This window comes from Podarcis muralis, chromosome 6 (assembly GCF_964188315.1).
Source record: "Podarcis muralis chromosome 6, rPodMur119.hap1.1, whole genome shotgun sequence".
Classification (NCBI taxonomy): domain Eukaryota; kingdom Metazoa; phylum Chordata; class Lepidosauria; order Squamata; family Lacertidae; genus Podarcis; species Podarcis muralis.
The window spans coordinates 20,684,325-20,705,124 of record NC_135660.1 but is presented as its reverse complement, the minus strand read 5'-3'; the positions used below and the strand labels follow the sequence as shown (position 1 = coordinate 20,705,124).

The 20,800-nt window shown below is 41.7% G+C and overlaps 1 protein-coding gene across 4 annotated transcripts in view; it reads left to right on the top strand.

Moving 5' to 3' along the window:
• RSRC1 (arginine and serine rich coiled-coil 1) overlaps positions 1-20,800 on the top strand; it is a 177,005-nt gene that overhangs the window by 140,480 nt on the left and 15,725 nt on the right. For 2 of the 4 annotated variants that reach the window (XM_028731396.2, XM_028731397.2), the window contains exon 8: positions 1,328-4,473. The exons of the other annotated variants lie outside the window; for them this stretch is intronic. In XM_028731396.2, coding sequence (XP_028587229.1) covers positions 1,328-1,797 — 470 coding nt within the window. In that variant the 3' untranslated portion in view covers positions 1,798-4,473. Of the gene's footprint in view, positions 1-1,327; positions 4,474-20,800 lie in introns of those variants that run through there. 4 annotated transcript variants of the gene reach the window in all.

Here is a 20,800-nt window from a genome sequence, read left to right as displayed (position 1 = left end):
ACAAGAGAGCTGTGTGGCAGAATCTAATATCCTGAGGTCAACCTCTGCAGGGAGATAATACGCTGTCTTGGCCACGTGTTAAGGAGAGAAATCAGGGCTACAAATGTGATAGGATATATGTGGAGACAGTTTAATTTGCTCCATTTATATGAACAATTCACATGGTCCCTGCTTGGAAAACATTATATTGAATAGGCTTGGAAATAAAGCCCACGTGAGCAGAAAGAAAGGGTGAGTACAAATCAGCAGAATGTTTACCAAATTGTTCTTTAGGGAAGATAACTGCAGTTTCAAAATATTTATAAGTAACATTTGTAAATATTGTTTCAGATTCATATGGTAAGATCTTTAATACAATACAGAAGGGCTGCATCTAGCACCTTTAGGATGTTTTTTCTTTAAGTCAGAAATTAAGAATCTGGAGAGTATGGACATTCCAGTTGCAATCTGTATCATTCATGCAGTTAATGCTTTGTGTAATATGTAAGTTTTTAAACGCACCATTCTCTTTGTTATTCTGACAATGAGACCTGTGGTGTAAGGTGATTTTTAGTTCCATTCTGCAGATAGAAATGACTCATCAAGGTGCTTCTGTACTCTGTCATAGAATCATAGAGTTAAAAGGGACCCCAGGGGTCTTCTATTCCAACCCCTCGCAGTGCAGGAATCTCAACTAGATCATCCATGACAGATGGCCATCCAACCTCTGTTTAAAAACCTCCAGTGAAGGAGAGTGCACCACCTCTCATGGGAGACTGTTCCACTATTGAACAGCTCTTAATATTAGGAAGTTCTTCCTGGTGTTTAGTGGGAATCTCCCTGTAACTTGAATCCATTGGTTTGGGTCCTACCCTCCAAAGCAGGAGAAAACAAACTTGCTCCAACCTCCATGTGACAGCCCTTTAGACTGCAATTGTGGGAATTACAGAAGTGCATGCTCCTTCAGAGATAGGGATAGGGATAGGTGTCTGTGTCCTATACATAGAATGGCTGGAACTAGCAGGATTCTAATGCAGCCTTCTGTCTGATACTTAATTCAGAGAATATTATTTTATTTATATTGAAGAGAATTCAGTCTTGCTACCCCCCATTCTGCAGCCTCCATTCACCAGCAGGCTTGACCCAAGGTTTGTAGAATTCATTTTTTAAAAAAAATAAAAACCCTAAGAGGGGCACCAGTTCAGTGGGCATTGTTATGAATGGTTGCAGTAGGTGGTCAGAAAACCAGAGGGGAGGCAGTTATGTGTGGTCATGCTGGAGTCTCCCCCAAAGGGTGTCACTATCCCCTACCGACCCAAGCCATCCAGTTCTCCTGTCATCTTTGCAGGCGGTCAGGACAGGTACAGCAGCGGCAGTGCAAGTAACCTCCACACCACCCCATCAGTGTGCCTCAACTCTGACCTGGAGGGACCACCTCAAGAGGCCTATACCATTCAAGGACAGTATGCCATTCCACAGCCAGATCTGACCAAGCTGCAACAGTTGGCAATGCAACAGTCACACTTTCCTATGTCTCATGGCAACACTGGATTCCATGGTTTGGATGCATCAGCTCAAACTATTTCTCATGAACTCACCATTCCAAACGATCTGATTGGATGCATCATTGGGCGTCAAGGCGCCAAGATCAATGAGATTCGCCAGATGTCTGGGGCGCAGATCAAAATTGCCAATCCAGTGGAAGGATCTACTGACAGGCAGGTTACCATAACTGGATCTGCAGCCAGCATTAGCCTGGCTCAATATCTAATTAATATCAGGCTTTCTTTGGAGACTGGTGGAATGGGAAGCATCTAGGACAATGCAACCGCCTCACTCATTACCTGTTTCTGCTGTTCATCCCCACGGTCCATCTGTGTAGTTTCTGAGCAGTCAGCAATTCCAGGTTTTAACTAGTTTGTAAATTTTCAGTTCTACATGCTTTACCCATCTACTCATGTTTTTTTTAAAAAAATTGCAGCATTTTAATTCCCTTTCTCTTTTCAGCTGTTAAAATGCTGATTCATATTTTAGTTTATAAGCTTCTCCCCCTTTCTTGGCTCATGAAGTTTTTCTGTTATGTCATGAGATGTAAGAGTGGAATTAATACATTTGAGTTTAGTTCTGTAATGTCAGAAATTTTTTAAAAAAATAAAAAGATGGACTGGGATAAAAGAAAAAGAAAACCAGAGGGGAGGGAGAATGGCGTATCCCAGAGGAGTGCATGGCTGGATAGGACCTTGGTCAGGAGCTTTCCACACAGATAAATTTCACTGCTAATCCTATTTGTTTAGTTACTAAAAAAAAAATGTAGATATTTTTCCCTTTTAGAACACAGAGGGCAGATTCTATATCTCAGTGTTCTCTGATAAATCAAAGTAGCATGTTGGGATGAAGGCACATCCAGACCACTTCTTCCTGATATACTAGCTTTCCTGAGCAGGAAGGTTTTGACTTGGGGGTATTGAACCGACCTCCACATTATGAAGTGGTACGGTCCCAAGATTGCAGCGCATCAGACTTTTTGGGTGCATTAACCAGGCATTGTGTTCACTCAGGTATCCTTCCTACATAAAATTTTACACAGTCTTATCCTGCATAGACAACTCCAATGGTCCGGCGGGTGGAAACACAAAAATGGGCTTTTTCTGTGATGGCTCTCAGCTTATGGAATGCTCTCCCCCGGGAGGCTCGCCTGGCACCCTCATTACAGTGGTACCTTGGTTTATGAACTTAATCCATTTCGGAAGCCGGTTCTTAAACCAAAGCGTTCTTAAACCAAGGTGTGCTTTCCCATACAAAGTAATGGTAAACTGATTAATCCGTTCCAAATGATGAAAAACAACCCCTAAAACAGAAATTGAACATGAATTTTACTATCCAATGAGGCCATTGATCCATAAAATGAAAGCAATAAACAATGTACTGTACTGTACAATCAATAAAACAGTATTGATGATTTAAAAAAATGAAAATGTGATTTTTTTTCTTTCTTACCTGCACTGATGATAGTCATTGTTTGGATGGGGGGTTGGGGTCCTCTTCCAGATTCACAATTGGTGACTCCTCTCCTGCCATTCCTTCCCTTGCTTTTTTTTACACCACTGCCACCTACACCACGGCCACCTGGTTCAGACTCACTGGATCTTTTCCTTACCAAAAATTGAGACTTGCTTTTGCCGATGTTTTAAAACATGTCTAAAGTGAGACATTGCAGGTGTTAGTGGCATGACTTACAGCAGCTTTTTCAGGGTGATATTTTTCAGCAATAGTTTGCACTTCATCCCATTTTGCAAACATTTATTTGATTGTTGCTGTAGATAGACTTTCTCTGCTCTCCTCCTCTGAAGATATTTCCTCAGTTGCCGCCTTTTGCTGCTCCATCAGAATGTTTTGAAGTTCTTCTGTGGTGAGCTCAGTCCTGTGCTCCTCCACTAACTCCTCTACATCAGCACCACTTACTTCCAAGCCCATGGAATTTCCCAGAGACACAATATCCTCAACAAGAAGAGCATCCTCTTCAACAGCCTCTGTTACATGTTCTGGGACAGCTTCTGGCCACAATTTCTTCCATGCTGCCTTCAGTGTTCTCTCCATCCTTTGTCTATCATATGTAAGCAATGGAGGATATTAAAATGATTCTTCCAGAACTCTCTTAAGGTTAGCTCTGTGTCCAAGGTCACCTCAAAGCACCTTTGGAACAATGCTTTGGCGTAAAGCTTCTTAAAATTAGATATGGCCTACTGGTCCATGGGCTGGATGAAAGAAGTTGTGTTGGGGGCAAAAACTTTACACTGATGAACGCAAACTCTTCCAACAACTCATCCTCCAAGCCTGGAGGATGACCTGGAGCATTATCCATAAGAAACAGGCACTTCATTGGAAGATTTTTGTCCTGGAGGTATTTTTTCACACTTGGCCCGAACTCAATAAAAAATTGTCTTGTTACCCAAGCTCTGCTGTTCGCCCTCCACATCACATGCAGTTTGCTTTTTATGACATTGTTCTTCTTAAATATCCTGGTGGTAGACTAGCAAAGGCTTCAACTTAAAATCTCCACTTGTATTTGCACAAAATAAAAGGGTTAGCCTATCTTTCATGGGCTTATGCTTTCTCCTCTTTTGTGATGTTGGTCCTCTTTGGCATTTTCTTCCAAAAGAGGCCTGTCTCATCACAGTTGAAAACTTGTTGGGGAACGAAGCCCTGTGACTCAACATAATCTTTAAATTCCAAAACAAATCGGTCAGCATCTAATTTGTTGGCACTGGCAGCTTCACCGTGTCGATCAACACTGTGGATGCCAGTTCTCTTCTTAAAATTTTCAAACCACCCTCTGCTTACCTTGAAACTCTCAACCTCAGCACTTGCTCGAGGGGCATTTGTGATAAGGTCGGCATGCAAATGTAAAGCTTTCGCACAAATTATGCTTTCAGAAATGCTGTCACCGGCCAACTGTTTTTCGGTTATCCATATTAAAAGCAGCTTTTCCATTTCTTCCATTGTCTGTGTTCGTTGCTTTGTGAGTGTTTTAACACCTTTTGCAACACTGGCCCCCTTAATGGCATCCTTATTTTTAAGATGGTACAAATTGTAGATTTGGCCATACCAAACTGCGTTGCCAGATCACTTACACCAGGGGTCAGCAAACGTTTTCAGCACGGGGCCGGTCCACTGTCCCTCAGACCTTGTTGGGGGGCTGGATTATATTTGGGGGGGGGATGAACACATTCCTATGCACACTGGGAAGAATGGGGCGGGGGAAGGGCAGGCGTAATAAAATAAAATAGTGTGCATTAAATCGGGGTGGGCAAGGCTCCTCAACAGACTAGCTCACCCACCACCATGCCGCTCATCCTCCTGCTACCCCCCAAAACACACACACACAGACCCACAATCACCCCACAGAGGGGGAAAAGGGGGCAAGTTAAATATGCAGGCAATGGCTGAGGCGAAAGAGAGATGGCAGCTCCGGAGAAGCGGCACCAGGAGGGAGCTGGAAGAAGAGGCGGGGAGGCAAGGAGCCCTCCTCCCCACCCACCCCAGCCCCAGCCTCCTCCTTGGTTTGCCGCCTGCCTCATTCGGCAAAGGGCTGGCGGCGGCAGCGTGAAACAGGCTTCCTCCCTGTCTAGAGAAAGAGCTGCCACAGCCACCACCGCTGCTGCTTCTTCTCATGAAGCGGGTAGGCAGAGTGAGCTCGTCTGCTCCGCTCTGTGGCCCATAGGAGCACCAAGGCAGCGGCAGCGGCAGGAGGAAGATTATTATTATTACTACAATTATTTCCCCAATGGCCTGACTTTGAGGGAGAACAAGAGAAGAAAAGCTTGTGGGAAAGCAGAGAGAAAGAGGGGGAAGGGGATTTTTGTCCTTCTACCATCTAACTCTGTGTGCACGCTCAGCTTCTGGGGGCACAAAACAATATGAATACTAATAATATTAATGATATCAGGGTAATTAAGCAAGCAAAGGCAGCCCGGCCCGCTACCCGAAACAAGGAGTAGAGGGCATGTGAAGGAGGCGAGCGGTGCCGCCCAGACCTGCACTTTTTATTGGCGTTGGAGCCGCCCATCATGATGCAGGGCTGCCGGAAGCCAGCTTAACTGCCCGGACGGAGCTTCCAAGGTGACAGGAGGAAGAGACCGAGCGGCGGCGGCTCTGGCAATCTGGTTTACCTCAGCACAGCGCGGGGACGTCTCTGCCAATCAAACGTCACTGAGGTAAACCAGGTGAGGCGTTTGATTGGCAGAGACATCCCCGTGCCACACTGAGGTAGTAAATCAGGCATGGTGTTTGATTGCCAGAGCCGCTACCGCTCAGCCTCTTCCACCCATCACCAGGAGTCTCAGCTTTGTGGCGGGTTCTTAAATGGTCGGGCAGGCCGGCTCTAGGACCCAGGCGGACCTGATCCAGCCCGGGAGCCGTAGTTTGCCAACCCCTGACTTACACGGACCCCACTTTCACGTTTAGAAATAATTTGCTTCTTTACCTCTTAGAGTTATCATGGTTCTCTTCCCTTTGCTGCTTTTATCCATGTTAGCAGTCCCACAGTCAGTCAATAAGTAGCTGAACTGAGTTCCACACAGTCCCCAAAACAATGGCACGAGGCAGTGTCCCCCAAAAGTCCCCAAAACGAAGGAGCAAAGCAGAGACATAGGCACAAGGCAGACTCCCAAAAACAAAGGAACAAGGCAGAATCCCAAAATTTTCCACTCCCCCCCTCCCACAGGGTGGGTGGGCTTACCTGGCCAGGTGCCACTCACCTTGCTACCAGCTGGGGGTGGGGCCAGGGCCAGTAAAGGGCTGATGCTTTTCGGCCCAGGCTCACTTTGTTTTCTTAGCAGGTTCACCGCTGGACTTCGCTCTTGGTCTTGGTTAGGTAAGTGTTCCTCGGCGGGATTTGGAGCTGCGGTGTGGCCTGCTGGGCCTTCTATGGCCGGCACTGCTTCCGCGGCTTTGGGGGCGGGATGAGGGCCGCGGTGCGGCCTGCTAGGCCTCCTGCGGCTGGTGTCTTCTTCCCCCGACAGCAGGGGCCGAATCCAGGCTTCACGGGTTGCGCGGTCTAGGTCTGGGCCGTGGGGCGGCCTACTGAGGCCTCCCGCGGTGAGAGCCCGGCAGCGGAGGCTGAATCAAGTCCACACAGGTGCTGGGGCCTAGTTCTGGGCCATGGCGCAGCCTACCAAGGCCTACCACAGCCAGAGCCTGCAAATTCTCATTCCAAAAAAATAATACACAAATCGGAATACTCATTTCCAGAGATGAACTGTTCATGATCCAAATAGTTCATTAACTAGGCTGTTCGTAACCCAAGGTACCACTGTACTTATCTTTTGTTAGTTGGTCCATCTAGTTCATGCTCGCTAAGAGACTCTAAAGGATGTGTTGAATATAGAAACTGCATTAATTTTAAGTTTGTTTGGTGCAGATATTATCAGGAGCAATGTGTGTAAGAAAGGGAGAGTAGCTTGTGTTATAGACTATTTACCAATATTCATGCAGTAACTTCCGCTAAATGTGATCTCATAGCTCTGACGTTTTTCTTGTTCCTTCCTTCAGTCCATAAGTTAAAGGATTTTACCCACTCTTCACTAACATTAAATAATCTTTAACTTTCACTTGAAATACTTTTCTGTTACTTCAAAAGGACGTTCTCTTTCGGATAATCTACAGGCTTCTTAGGAAGGTCTGAATATAGGTATACAATATATCATTTCTGTCCTGGTAATTTTGTGCTAAATAACTGATCACATACTGCTAATTACAGAACTCAGGACAAGAACACTCAGCATATTACATTAAGGACAACAGTTAGAATTTTCCTTTTATTTAACACATCTGAATCACTATTCCCTGCAAATTGCTGGATGGTGCACATTCAAGGTCAGTTTGCATTATGCTCTGCAGCACGTGGATTGAGTGAATGCTTCTTTAACTTGCCTTGCATGTTTTATTAAGCTTCTGTATGATGAGTCAAGATGAAGCATCTACAGATCTCAGGTCACGCTCATGGGCAAAGGGACTGAGCCACATGATGTCCTGATCCATAGTGATGTCCACCACCAAAGGAAGGTGATAACCCAAACAAGGTGGAAATCAGTAGGCCAGGAACCAGAAGGGAAGGTAACTGATGAATAGGGCAGGCAAAGCAAGGATAATGACCAAGGTTAGCTAAGGCAGGAGTTACACAGTGGTTTCTTAGAGCAACTGGAAGAGATGGCAGCCTGTCTGCCTTATGCTGCAGTTGGACTGTTAAAGAACTGGTATGTTCCTCTAGACTGGAGTTTCAAGCTGCGAGGACTCCCTAGAGCAGGGGTCAGCAAACTTTTTCAGCCGGGGGCCGGTCCACTGTCCCTCAGACCTTGTGGGGGGCCGGACTATATTTTGAAGGGGGGGGGACGAATTCCTATGCCCCACAAATAACCCAGATATGCATTTTAAATAAAAGCACACATTCTACTCATGTAAAAACACCAGGCAGGCCCTACAGATAACCCAGAGATGCATTTTAAATAAAAGGACACCGAACTGCCCGCAGGCCAGATTTAGAAGGCGATTGGGCTGAATCTGGCCCCCGAGCCTTAGTTAGCCTACCCATGCCCTAGAGGAAAGCTCGGGGGTCTCCTGATCCCTCCAAGGAGTCTGTGGTCTGGTCATCAAGAGTCCAGTGGCAGGAGGATCTCCTCAAGGTTCAATGCATGAGATGTGCCAGCAGTTTCACAGAGCAAAGGTTGGGGAGTGGCTCCAACTCCTTCTCAGGACTACTGTTGTGGAAGGATCTGCATCTGAGGATTGCTGGTCTGGGGCTGCTGGAGCAAGCCCTTTAATTGAGCTCTGTGGATTTAAATTGCTCTCTAGCTTCTCCTGTATTTGTTCCACCAAAGTGGAAGAAACTGAGGAGCACTGGCCCTGCTTTGTCTTGCATCTACTACCTTGTATTTTCACTTTTGGAAACTACTTTTGAGATGATGTTCACTCTTAACAATATCTAGATCAGAGGCAGACATTGCAATGTCCTCCACATGTTGTTGGATTACAACTCCCATCAGCCCCAGCCAGAATAGCCAATGGTCACAGGTGATGGAAATTGTAGTCCAGCATCACATGGGGGGCACCATATAGGCTTCCCTGATTTACATTTAAATTTAGCAAGGTATGGGAATCATTTTACTTTACTCTTCTGATTGTTACTTCTCATATTGTTCCCTAGTTCAATTGGCATTGAAAACTAGGCATAACTTGCTACAGGAGGATTCAATTGCATGAGGTCATACAAAGGGGCACACATAGCTGTAATAACTTAGAGTGCAGTACTCAATGATAAGAAAATATATTTAGATGCCCTTAAGTTCATTAGAGATTGCCAAAGGTCGCACTTTATGTTCCGCTAATTTTATTGAAGTTTATTGTTATGGCAGTGACCTGAACTCTGGCTGTGTGGCCTTTAACACATAGTATATATATATTCTGCAAGAAATTCAATTTTAATTTTAGATAACATATGGTTAAGTTATTGCTTCATTAATCAAAATCGGTTGATCAACTGTAAGCTCAAGTAACAAAAGTATCTAACTTGAATGAAAGCTGGCTCAAACACTCAGCAGAAATTTCCATATGATATTGTGTAAATTAAACGCGTATATGGCTCCACTATACAAAAAGCAGGATTTCAAACTGTTCAATTAATGCCTAACAAATGGCATATTTTAAGCAATATCTGAGAGCCTCCAACTGCACCCTTCATGTCCCTGGAGAGTAGAGATGTTGCTTCATTAGGCCGACATAACCACCTGGTGTTGAATTTCCAGTGTCTTGAGAATTTGTAACATCTGGTACATACTGTGATCTCCTTTTACGTATGTTTCATCTTTTATTGTAATTTTATGACAAATGGATTAATTAATATGGTGTACATTATTTGAGATATTCAACTTAATATAAAGCAACATTTAGAAGACAGATGCACCCAAAAAATTGAAATACCTTAAGAAATGCTGCTAATATTGGTCAGTTATTGTTATTCTGTGGCAACTGTTGTTTGTGGCTAGCTATGGATTATGGCCGCCAAAAATTGCATGGCGATATGTAAACAAAAATCTTCACCTGTTTTCAGTTTTTATATTTCAATATTTCTTCTTAAACATAAAATAAAATAAACTGATCCCTTCCTGCAAGCTCTTCGTCTTCACCTTGACCTGCTGCTAATTAGACTGAATATTCTTGTGTACTTTAAATTTTGCCTTTCATATAGTAGTTAGAAGAATGATTGACATTTCATCATTTCCTTCCCCTTCTTGCCCACCCTTTCTCTGCCTTTCAGAACTTCCTTTCATTTTACCTAGCCTTCTCAGTTATGCAGTATTGCCAAGTTGAAAATGTTTGGATAGAGTCAAATGGTTTTTCTTTAATGGTGTTTTGGACACTAGGTTCAGTTAGCAGGAGCTCATCAAGAATAGAAAGAAATCTCTTGTAGGCAAGAACTTGAGGCCTTTCTTTGTATGGTAGTATGGGCTGGGAACTGATTGGGGAGAGAAGATGGCAAGTTGATTGTTGAGGAGTATCCGGAATTGTCCTTGTCCCCAAAATAACCACCACATCTGTGAAATTTCACAGGATGTTTCCTAACTGATACAGATCAGTATCTCCATCTCGACCCATAAGTATGCAAATAACTAATCTGAGGTCTAATATTTCTGTTGTAAGTTGTTTATGGTGTGCTTGAATTTTTAATTTTTTTATTTGCCATGAATATGCTAAGTTACTTATCTGTATCAGTTCTCTAGCTGTAAAATTGGGGGAGAGATGGAATCAATAAAGGACTGTTTCATTTAAGAATGTGTATTGGATTGATTCAAATGGAACAATTTATTTCTGTTTCCGTACTTTTGTTGTGCAGATATTGTTAAACACTACTTGTTGTACACTTTGCCGAGTGCATTGCGGTACTTGTGCAACAGTTTCTAGAGTGGTACTTTCATATTACTTGACTTGTGATATACTTGCCAAAATGGTAGACCACCAGTTTTATTTTATTTTTTTAGTATAATGACCATTGACCACAGAATGGTTGAGGTTGGATTGTAAGGAAAAGCTGAAAAGTCAAATTTTCTTCAGATGTGAGAAAGGAGCAGAGACTGCAATCTTTAATGTATTGGCTCCTGGTGCTGCTGCTTGATCATGGCTTGTTTAACTATTTGGAATATTAGATAAGTCAAAGGGACAAATTTTAATAAGTGCTGATCTGACATAAATAATTCACCAACTGCAATTTCATCATTATAAAAATCACGGACGTTTTTTGTGAGGCATTAAAACGTGCTTATATTTTAATCACCAACGATAGGGTTTTGCCAGTAAGACCTTATTCTTCCTCTATTTTTTATAGGTTTGTGTTTTTCTAATATATCCAGATGTGAGATTGCTTGTATAATAATATTGTGAAGCTGAAGTTCTAAAAAAGAAGAAAGAGAGAAAAGAGCAACTCTGGAATGGCAATATGTCAAGAAACCTCTGCTATTTGTTAAAAGCTGTTTTCATTTTAACGGTTATAAAAATGAGAAGTGTCCTTAATATTAGGCTCTATTGATCAGTAAAGGTCAGGGGCAGGCTGTACATTGCATGTACCTACCATTGCAGAGTAGCCAGATAGCTTAACAAAAAAATGTTCCTCTTTGTGAAGGCCATTTTCCTGCAGTCATAGAGATTCTCCTGCCACCATGTAGCCTTGGGATAACGCTATCACTGGCTAGTACCCGTGATGGTTATAATCTGCCTCCACTGTTGGAGGCAGTATGTTCCTGAATACCAATAGCCAGGAACTGCAAAGTCCTGCTTGCATGCTTCCCATAAGCATCTGTTTGACCACAATAAGAAGAGGATGACCTGGGTGGCCTGATCCAGGAGGGCTCTTCTACTAGATATTACTGGAAATGAAGGACTGCATTGGGTCTGCATTGATTGACATGAGAGGAGAATTGCACCAAGTCCACATATCTTTGCTCTCCTACTTTCCCTTGATCCATTTGTAATTTATTTGATCATCTATATCTTCTATGTTAAAACATTGTCTCTGCTATCAAAGTGTGACTTAACATTAAGCCTGTTTTTGACTAAAGGTTACATCCAGTCTTACATTGCCAGGGGGGTTGCATCTTCCTGCCAGCAAAGGAGGCAGAGAAGCATGTCTTAGTGGTTCTTTGTTCTTGATCGGCTGCCAAATGGTCTTATTTTACAATCCTGCTGATGGTCACAAACTAAGGGTTTAGCAGTAGTGGGTCTTAAATACAAAGCTTCAGAAAATCTGAAGTAATAGCTGTCAGTTTGAAAGGATATGATTTCAGAGTTGCATTATTTACAACGTTTTCTTCACAGACCTAATGCAGCAAAGTCATAAATCTGTTTGTGAAATTACATCTGGCTTTGGAAGTACTGCGGTCTTACCAATTTAGCATTGGCTTGATTGCAAGTTCAAAACTGAAGAAAATGGGCTGTGAAGGAGATTTTGTGTTAAAACACTGTTATCCTTGACGATTAGCAGAAACTGCAAGGGGCACCCGCAGCTACCTCACAAGATGAAAACATAAATCCATATTATTAGTTTGATATGTTTTAAAGGGTTTTTCAGGCCGAAAGACCTTCCTTAAGAGTCTACAGATGTTCTACAGCTGCTTTATTGCCAGTTGGCTTCAGAGAACTGTCTGGATCTGCTGATTATTGGGATCATGAACATTTCTAATACAGCCCTTGTCCTCCCAAGTTAGATATACCACTGTATGTGCTTTCTGGCATATTTGTCTTCCTTGTGTCATTATCGCAACACAATGGAATTTCTAATAAATGGAGCCCAAGGTAATTAATTATGGAAATAAGAGCCCACGTGCTTAAAGTGCATGAATAAGTAGCTTAAACTCATCTTCAACATTTAGGTGAATTATATAAACAGATGGTCAGCAATACCTTGGGCAAGTTATGGGTTTAATTTAAATTCATGGTTCTTAGAGAAGGCTTTAAATATTTTATAATTACCTGGAAGATTATTATTTTTAATAATACTGCAGCACATCTCTACGAAGGCTTCAAACATTATGGGTTGGATGCTATGAGCAGTAAATGGACTTCTGCTCAGGCCCCCCTACATTTTTTATATATTGTCTATTAGATTAAAAATATATGTATGTATGTGCCTATTCCCTTAACTCATGTCAGCATGAGATACCTGTAGACTAATATGTCTCATGAATATAAGTACCTCATTTAAATTTCTGAGGGTTAGGCTTTAAATTTCCATTTATTTGCACTGTTTGGCCTATTGAGGTTTTCATTTGTCAAAATTGTTAGCTCTTGGGTATTAGTTACGCAAATATTGATGTGTAGCTTTGGCCTGTTAGCTATCAATTGAAATCAGAAAATCAATGGTCTTAATAGTTCCTTATTACATAGTTGATGCATTTGCAAGGCTAAGTTGAGTTCTGTCAGTGAATAATCAATTCAGTCAAAAACTATTACCTGATCACTGCCAGAAACAGTTTCCTATAAATACACCAATACATTATGTGAGTGCAACACCCTGTAGTGTATTTAAAAGAGAGGAATAACATCAAGCTTGTCATTCTAATATGTGCTCAAAACTAGTGGGGAAATGACAATTTTAACATTAAAAAGCTAATATAAAGGTGGTAGATTGATGACTGAGTGAAGCAGACCAACAAGTGAAGCTGCTTGCTCCAAATTTAGGCACAGATCGTAGCTGAGGTAACATTGCAAACCTTCCAAAGACAGGATGATCAGTGCCATGCTCAACTAACTATTATGGAGCCATATATAGCCCATTTGCTAATTCAGGCAAACAGAATCACACACAGACACACCCAACATGATACACAATCCATCCACCCTCAGCATGCTAATCATTAGTAGCACAATGGAGGAAGGTCTGTATGCCCATCCTATACATGCATCCAGCCACCCCGCTATTTTTAGGGCCAAAGCATGTTGATTGTTCAGGTTGTCAGTAAACATTCTGTCAAGACATTATCTCTTTGCTTTGATAGATATATCCATGGATTGTTCAAGTTTGCTTGGAATTATGCAGTATGAAACATACAGGCTACTATGTATTTGGCCAGCTTTATACAGTACACAAATGTTTAATCCTTGATCTCCTTCGGTTTAGTACCTGCGCAGCAATATTGAAGGTCAGGGTGCACTTACTGGAAACATCCCAAAGCTGGTTTTCTGGTGGTGGTTGTCACTGTAATTTGCTATTTTTAAATCACCTATATATGTGTTTTGTGCTATACAATATTTAAAAATTGCTTTGGTTCTTCCCCACAGTCTTTTACACATGCTGTGCCTGCCCTCCATGCATATGGGTCAGAGGTTGATCTTGCCATTAGATTGTAGGCAGAACAAAGATTGCCGAATGAAACGTTTCTGATATAATTATCAGTTTTGCAGGCATTGATGGGAAAAATCAAATCATCAAAAGTTCACCAAATATTTATCAATCGTGGTCAATTAATGCTTTGTGACATACAAAATAAGAAGAACTCATTTTAAAAAATTGTACATTGTTCGTAGTTGATTCCCTGAGATGAGAATCAAAACCTTTGAAAAGCTGCACTTTTAAAAACCAGGTTACATAGTTCTCATGGTCCATGTTTGCCGAGCTAATGAATCACTCTGGCATCTATAAATAGGCCATTCTGTGAATGAAAAGCCTTTATGGTTTTGGGTTTTTTTGTAATTATAATAAAAATGTTTTTCTCTGTCTTAGTTGTTTCACACACACATCATATGCTAATACTGAACATCCCACCCACCCACCCCCCAAATTTTCTTTAAGATGGGATGGGAAACCTTTTTATTTACCATATTCATTCATAACTAACGTTCTGGGATCTGTGTACAAATGTTGGGTGGGGCCAATGTGAAAAGTGTATACACCTCTTCTTTGGTCATACACACTTACAGAACCCACACATCTGTGTTCTCGCATATAACCAGGGCTTTTTTTCAGCCGGAGCTCACTGGAACTGAGTTCTGGCACCTCTCAGGTGGGTGCCATTGCCACTATAAGAGAACAAGGTAGGTGTTCATGTTGAGTTCTGGCACCTCTTTTTCTAGAAAAATAGCACTGTGTGCATATAACACGCAACAGTTTATTCACACCCACACCTATTTCTCTCCCTCTCTCTCTCTTTCTCTCTCTCACACACAAAAACATATATTGTCACTTCCCACCACCAAGCAATTAGGCTTGAAGAAAACATTGGAGCTTTTCCCCCAAGCTAAATGGCTAAGGTGGTGATCTTCTTGAAGACTGCAGCCCACGGTGCTGGGAGGGTTAATATCTTACTCCCTAGCTGCCTTCTCGGTCTTGGCAGTTAGGCTTGAAAAAAGCCTCAAATTGGCTCCAAAGGAAAGCTGTTTTCAAGCCTAATTGCCTAGCTAAAGGAGCAGCAGTTTTCGGGTGGGGGCAGCACATAACCTTCGTTCTTTAGCTGCAGACCCTCATATGAAAATGCACCCATGCAGCAATTGTGCTTCTAAAAAGCTTCCACTGGCACCTATGGAAGCCTTAAAAGAAACACCCTAATTGCTGGGGAGGAGAGGGTTCTCCACCCCAGCCTTAAGAACTGTAGTGATTATTCTAGAATAGTACTTTGAAATTTTCTCTCATCCCTAGTAGATGAAGTTAAAACAAATGCTGCTAAATGTGGCTCTGTATAACTTGGTGGCATACAATCCCTACACTCAGCTAAAGCCCTAAACGGCCTCGGTCCTGTATACCTGAAGGAGCGTCTCCACCCCCATCATTCAGCCCGGACACTGAGATCCAGCGCCGAGGGCCTTCTTGCGGTTCCCTCATTGCGAGAAGTGAGGCTACAGGGAACCAGACAGGGGGCCTTCTCGGTAGTGGCGCCCGCCCTGTGGAACGCCCTCCCATTAGATGTCAAAGAGATAAATAATTACCTGATATTCAGAAGACATCTTAAGGCAGCCCTGTTCAGGGAAGTTTTTAATATGTAACGCTGTACTGTTTTAACACTGATTGGGAGCCGCCCAGAGTGGCTGGGGAAACTCAGCCAGATGGGCGGGGTATAAATAATAAATTATTATTATTATTATTATTACTAATACTATCCTCTTCTTTGCATCCCCTCTTGGTCACTTAGGAGTAACAGAGGCATGTAGAGATGGCTTCTGAGTGGCTGTTACCTTTTTCTGGAATTCGTTTCCTGGTTGTTTAGATCCTAAGTGTGAAAGTTATTCAAAAATCATGTAAGCCATTTTAAGCAAGCAGTTAATGGTGAAATGTAAATGTGAAGTGCTTATAGCTTGCTTGCTAGTTTGTTTGTTTGTTTGTTTGTTTGTGTGTTGTTAAAATATTTCATAATTTTAAAATCTTCTGATTTAACACTATTTAAGTTAAGTAAATAATCTATACATTCTGCTTTGTACTTCTGTGCTACACACAGCTCTGTTCTGCTAGAGCAACCTATTTCTTTACAGATGGATCTAAGAGGACTTTGTATTATGAGATTGGTGAAACGATTGTCTCCTTGGCAGCTGTTACGCATGTCACAAGGAATTATCTCAAGTTTCATTGTTCTTCCATTTCTGCCTTTTCTTTCTCCTTTCTCCTGATCTCCCACTCAAGAAAGAATAGCAAATTCAAGTTAACATGTTTCCCCATATGGCAAGGGGATATTTCTGATGCCAAACTTTCCTCCTTATATCTGAAGCTAATGTTCATTTGCTATTACACCTTTTGCCAGGGCTTTCAAGGTTTCTTACCAATATAATTTCTAATTTAAGATAGGCAAGATGGGCTGATGCCAAGAGTGAAAAGCTCTGTGTTTGTAGCACATGGGATACTGCATGGAGGTCAGAGGAAATGCTCATTAAGATTATTTGCATTAGCAGAGGAAAAACGTAACAATTGTTCTGATTTCCCCTGTTATCACCATCTACTGTGTATATCTGATTCTTACTTTCGGTTATTTTATGACATCTGCAAACTTCAAAATTGCTGCCTTCCGTAAGATTTTTGAGGTCACTGGCATCTGGTACACAAGTGGTGGGATGTAATGCCAAACACAAAATTATGTTTGAGTATTTGTTAACAAGTCTGTAATCCATTAAGTACAAATTGTTGTTTGCCTAGTGCCAATCATTTTTAATCAGAATATCAAGTGATGGATTAAGTATATTCTGTAAACAAATTGTCCTGGTAGATCAAGTTTTGATTACTTCCCTGTGTCATATCAATCTTGTGGTAATTTCAAATGTCATTTTATTTATTTATAGGCTTTCTTACCCGCCCTTCACCATAAAGCTCCGAGACGGGCTACAACAATATAATAATACAGAATTAAAATCAATTGAAACAATTCACAGCAGAATATTAAGTGCTAAACACTTTTACTACCTGAATGTCTAGCATAGTTTGAGACAAATGCCCCCAAATTTGAGTCAAACTGGAAGATATGAATCCATGGTCCCTGGTGGTTCAGCACATATTCAATGGGTTGGGTACAGGTTAACATCAAGAATTTTAACAAAATTTATATAACACTTGATTGTAGTATAACTTCTCTGTGGTTGGATGAGGCACAACAAAAGGAAAGCTCCCAAACTGAGCACTTGCATTTAAGAGAACATAGCAGCTGCAGGGCAATGAAAGCATTAAGCCCATAAAAATTGAAGGATTCTTTCTTTCTTTCCCTCTACTGACCAACTTCAGCTGTCCAGTTCCAAGCAGACTTCTTTCCAGTCACTTGGTATCATACTGGAGAGGCCAAAGAGTAAAGCTGGGACCTTCTGTGTGCAATGAACTATGATTCCCTCGCTGGAGCATCTGTTTGTTTAATGTTTGCTTTATTTAAAATAAAAAATAAACATTACATATAGAAAATATTATCCCAACCTCTCTGTATTGCCGTGTCTATTCTGGTATGGAATGCTATGAAATAAACAGTAGCCCCTGGGAAATCACTACCCAAACCTAGCAGTTCAAAAGCATACCAGTGCAAGTAGATAAATAGGTACCGCTGCGTCAGGAAGGTAAATAGTGTTTCTGTGCGCTCTGGTTTCCATCACGGTGTCCCGTTGCACCAGAAGCGGTTTAGTCATGCTGACCACATGACCCAGAAAGCTGTCTGCGGACAAACACTGGCTCCCTCTTCCTGAAAAGTGAGATGAGCGCCGCAACCCTATAGTTGCCTTTGACCGGACTTAACCATCCAGCGGACCTTACCTGCTATGAAATAAACAGCAGCCACTGGGAAATGATCCAACTGATGTTTGTCTGATTTTCTTTTTTAAAAAAAATACTATTTTTATGTATTTATATATGTTGGAAGTTGCTCTTAGTGGCTGGGGTAACCCAGTCAGATGTGTGGGGTATAAAACAACAACAACTTGTCAATTTGTTCATCTGTATGAACAAGATCAGATTGACTCCAAGTGATTCTTAATGGTAATTTCTTTGAGAAAGGGAATTTTACAAATAACAGTGAAGATAATAGCACGAAGCAAGCATTTGAATCTCCATGTTAACTGTATCCTAAGCTTTTCTTCAGAGACTTAAGGCTGTAGCTATGAGTGACCCCTTAGGCAGATAATGAAATTGTATTCCACTTTCCCCGTTTTTCAAGATGGATCTGTTCTAGTACTGAAACAAACACAAACCCCCAAAACACGTTTTTAAAAAATCAGTAAACATTAATCTATCATACATAGCAAAAACTGCACAAGAAACCAAAACAAGAACATTTACTGCACCTATCAGTAGAGTCAAAGTAGTTTGTAATCCACACTGATTTTGTTATCTCTGCTGGGAATCCAGCTGTAAGCTATCAATAGTGTAGGGAGATCAAGGATTCCTTGAGCTACTTTGGGGTCATGGCACAGAGTAGTAGTAAGGTAAAGGTAAAGGTACCCCTGCCCGTACGGGCCAGTCTTGACAGACTCTAGGGTTGTGCGCTCATCTCACTCTATAGGCCGGGAGCCAGCGCTGTCTACAGACACTTCCGGGTCACGTGGCCAGCGTGACGAAGCTACTCTGACGAGCCAGAGCCGCACACGGAAACGCCGTTTACCTTCCCGCTAGTAAGCGGTCCCTATTTATCTACTTGCACCCTTCTTTGCCAGCAGTTGCAGTATATATATATATGATACAGCTGGATGTATAACAAACTTCTGTGTGGTTCCTCGTGATGGATCATTACTTGAATTAAATTAAAACCATGTTCTTGTACCACATGTTGCCACATGGCAATTTGTGTTCTTCTGGGATATATATGCTCATGTCTTCTGAAAGTTTCATTTGATCTTGTGGCACATGTGCAGCAAATGAGCAGCGTGAAAAAAACGTGTCTGCGCAGTTGCTGTTTTTCCAATTAGGATAAATTATAACTGAAAGCCTCCCAAGGCTTGTTGCTTAATTTATCTGTTTAATATTAGCATTCCACATCTTTGATTATAAGCAGGGCGCTTTTTGCAGTCGTGCTTATTTAATGTTAACAAAATGCCCGTGTTTTTTCCACAGGTGGGGCTGATACTGAAGGTCCATTTATTGTGGGGGTTTCACCAGGGATAGGCAGTGCATCACTGTGCGCTCCCTGAGAACCCCCTCTCACTGTACGTCAGTGTTGGTTGGGGTGGAGGTGGTCTGCTTTTGCCTTCATCCCAGCCATGTGCCCAGCTTCACAGTTTTACATTTCCCTGGAGGAGGGAATGGCAGTGATTCCAGTTATTCACTTATATGAGGAGGGGAGAGAATAAAAGTATGTGCAGCTGAACTGAATGAGAGCTACTGAGAGCCACAGCTGCTTCTAACTGAATAGTTTCTTATGGAGCTCTGTGGCCTATGTATATATATGACCCTTTTAGTGATTTTCTCTGTGTGCTTGTATTCTCTTTCTGTCTTACCTACTTGTCTAACTACAATGTGTATGCTATTTATTGGTAATAAGCCACATACTTTAGATGTGTTATATATACTATATAAAGTTTTTTGGGTTGTTTTTTTTTTTTTTACTATGGATATATAAAAGATAGAAGAAGCTAGTAATTGCCTTTAAGATCAGAGCACAAAGCATTACCTTTGGATTTTACAAGGCCAACCAGCAACAAAAGAGCAGTAATTTATGAGCTCAGTGTAAAAGAATAGCATAATTGCATTAAAAATTAATGCTAATGAACACTAAAATGGGGAAGGTGGTTATGATGAAAGTTTGTATTCATCTTCTCTGGTTTGAATGATGGCTAGTGGCTTGATTAATGGCTTAATTTCTATCAATTAGCGGGGGGAAATCTCCTACGAGACAAGGGTAAATTGAGCATTGAATTACATATCGTGCTTTTGTGTGCTGAGAAAAAAAGAGCTGAGTATCTCTGATATTAGCCACAGTGACAAATGTGGTGTGCCCCACAATGTCTGCATTAGCTCTCCTGACAGGCTGGTTGTGTGTGGTTATGGGGTGTTTGGAGATGGCTGGCAGACAACATTCACTGGCAAGTTCCTGAGAAACCTACAGCTCTTCCATCTATAGAATTTTAATTAGAGTCAATAAGAATTCAAGAATTAAAATGGACAGCTACCAGCAACAGCAGAGGCTGCAGTCTGGCTTGCTCATGTGCTGCAAGATGAAACTTTATTCAGCCTCTCTCTCTGTGTGAAAATGCAGCAGACATCCAGCATCCTTCAGGATATTATTGATGTTCTGTACCATTTTGTCCTATGAATTCTTATACCTTTCTTTGTAATTATATGTCTTTTTTATATAAATGTTAGGTGGCTGGAAAACACTGAGTTAACATTGGCGTAACATCTTAATCATTTTGCTGAATGAAAGTACATTTACCCAATACAAGAACGGGATTGTATCCAATTAAGTTCTACTCAGAGTAAACCCACTGAAATTAAAGGACCTGTCAGGCCAATTAACTTTAATAGATCTACTCTTGAGTATGACCAATGCTGGATAAAACCTAATGTGTCATTTGACCTATGTATGTGACTTACGCGAGGAAGAAATCTTTTAAAGCTAAAAAACAGCAACAGAGAGCAAGAAAAGCTTTGGCTGAGACACCACCACAACTCTTACGCACTTTAGCTGTGCTAGCTCCAGACCTAAAGCATGAGAGAAGGTGGTGAGCAACTGAGGTGAGTAAAGGAAGAGTTGCTGGCTGAAAGCTCATCTTGCTGCTCACACTGAAAAGGAGACTTAAGTGGCCCATTTGCCCAAGTCCTGACTTATCCAGGATTCATTCAGTTGGGTCGGATCACTCTTGCTGGCCCTTCTATTGTTGCTCAGTAATA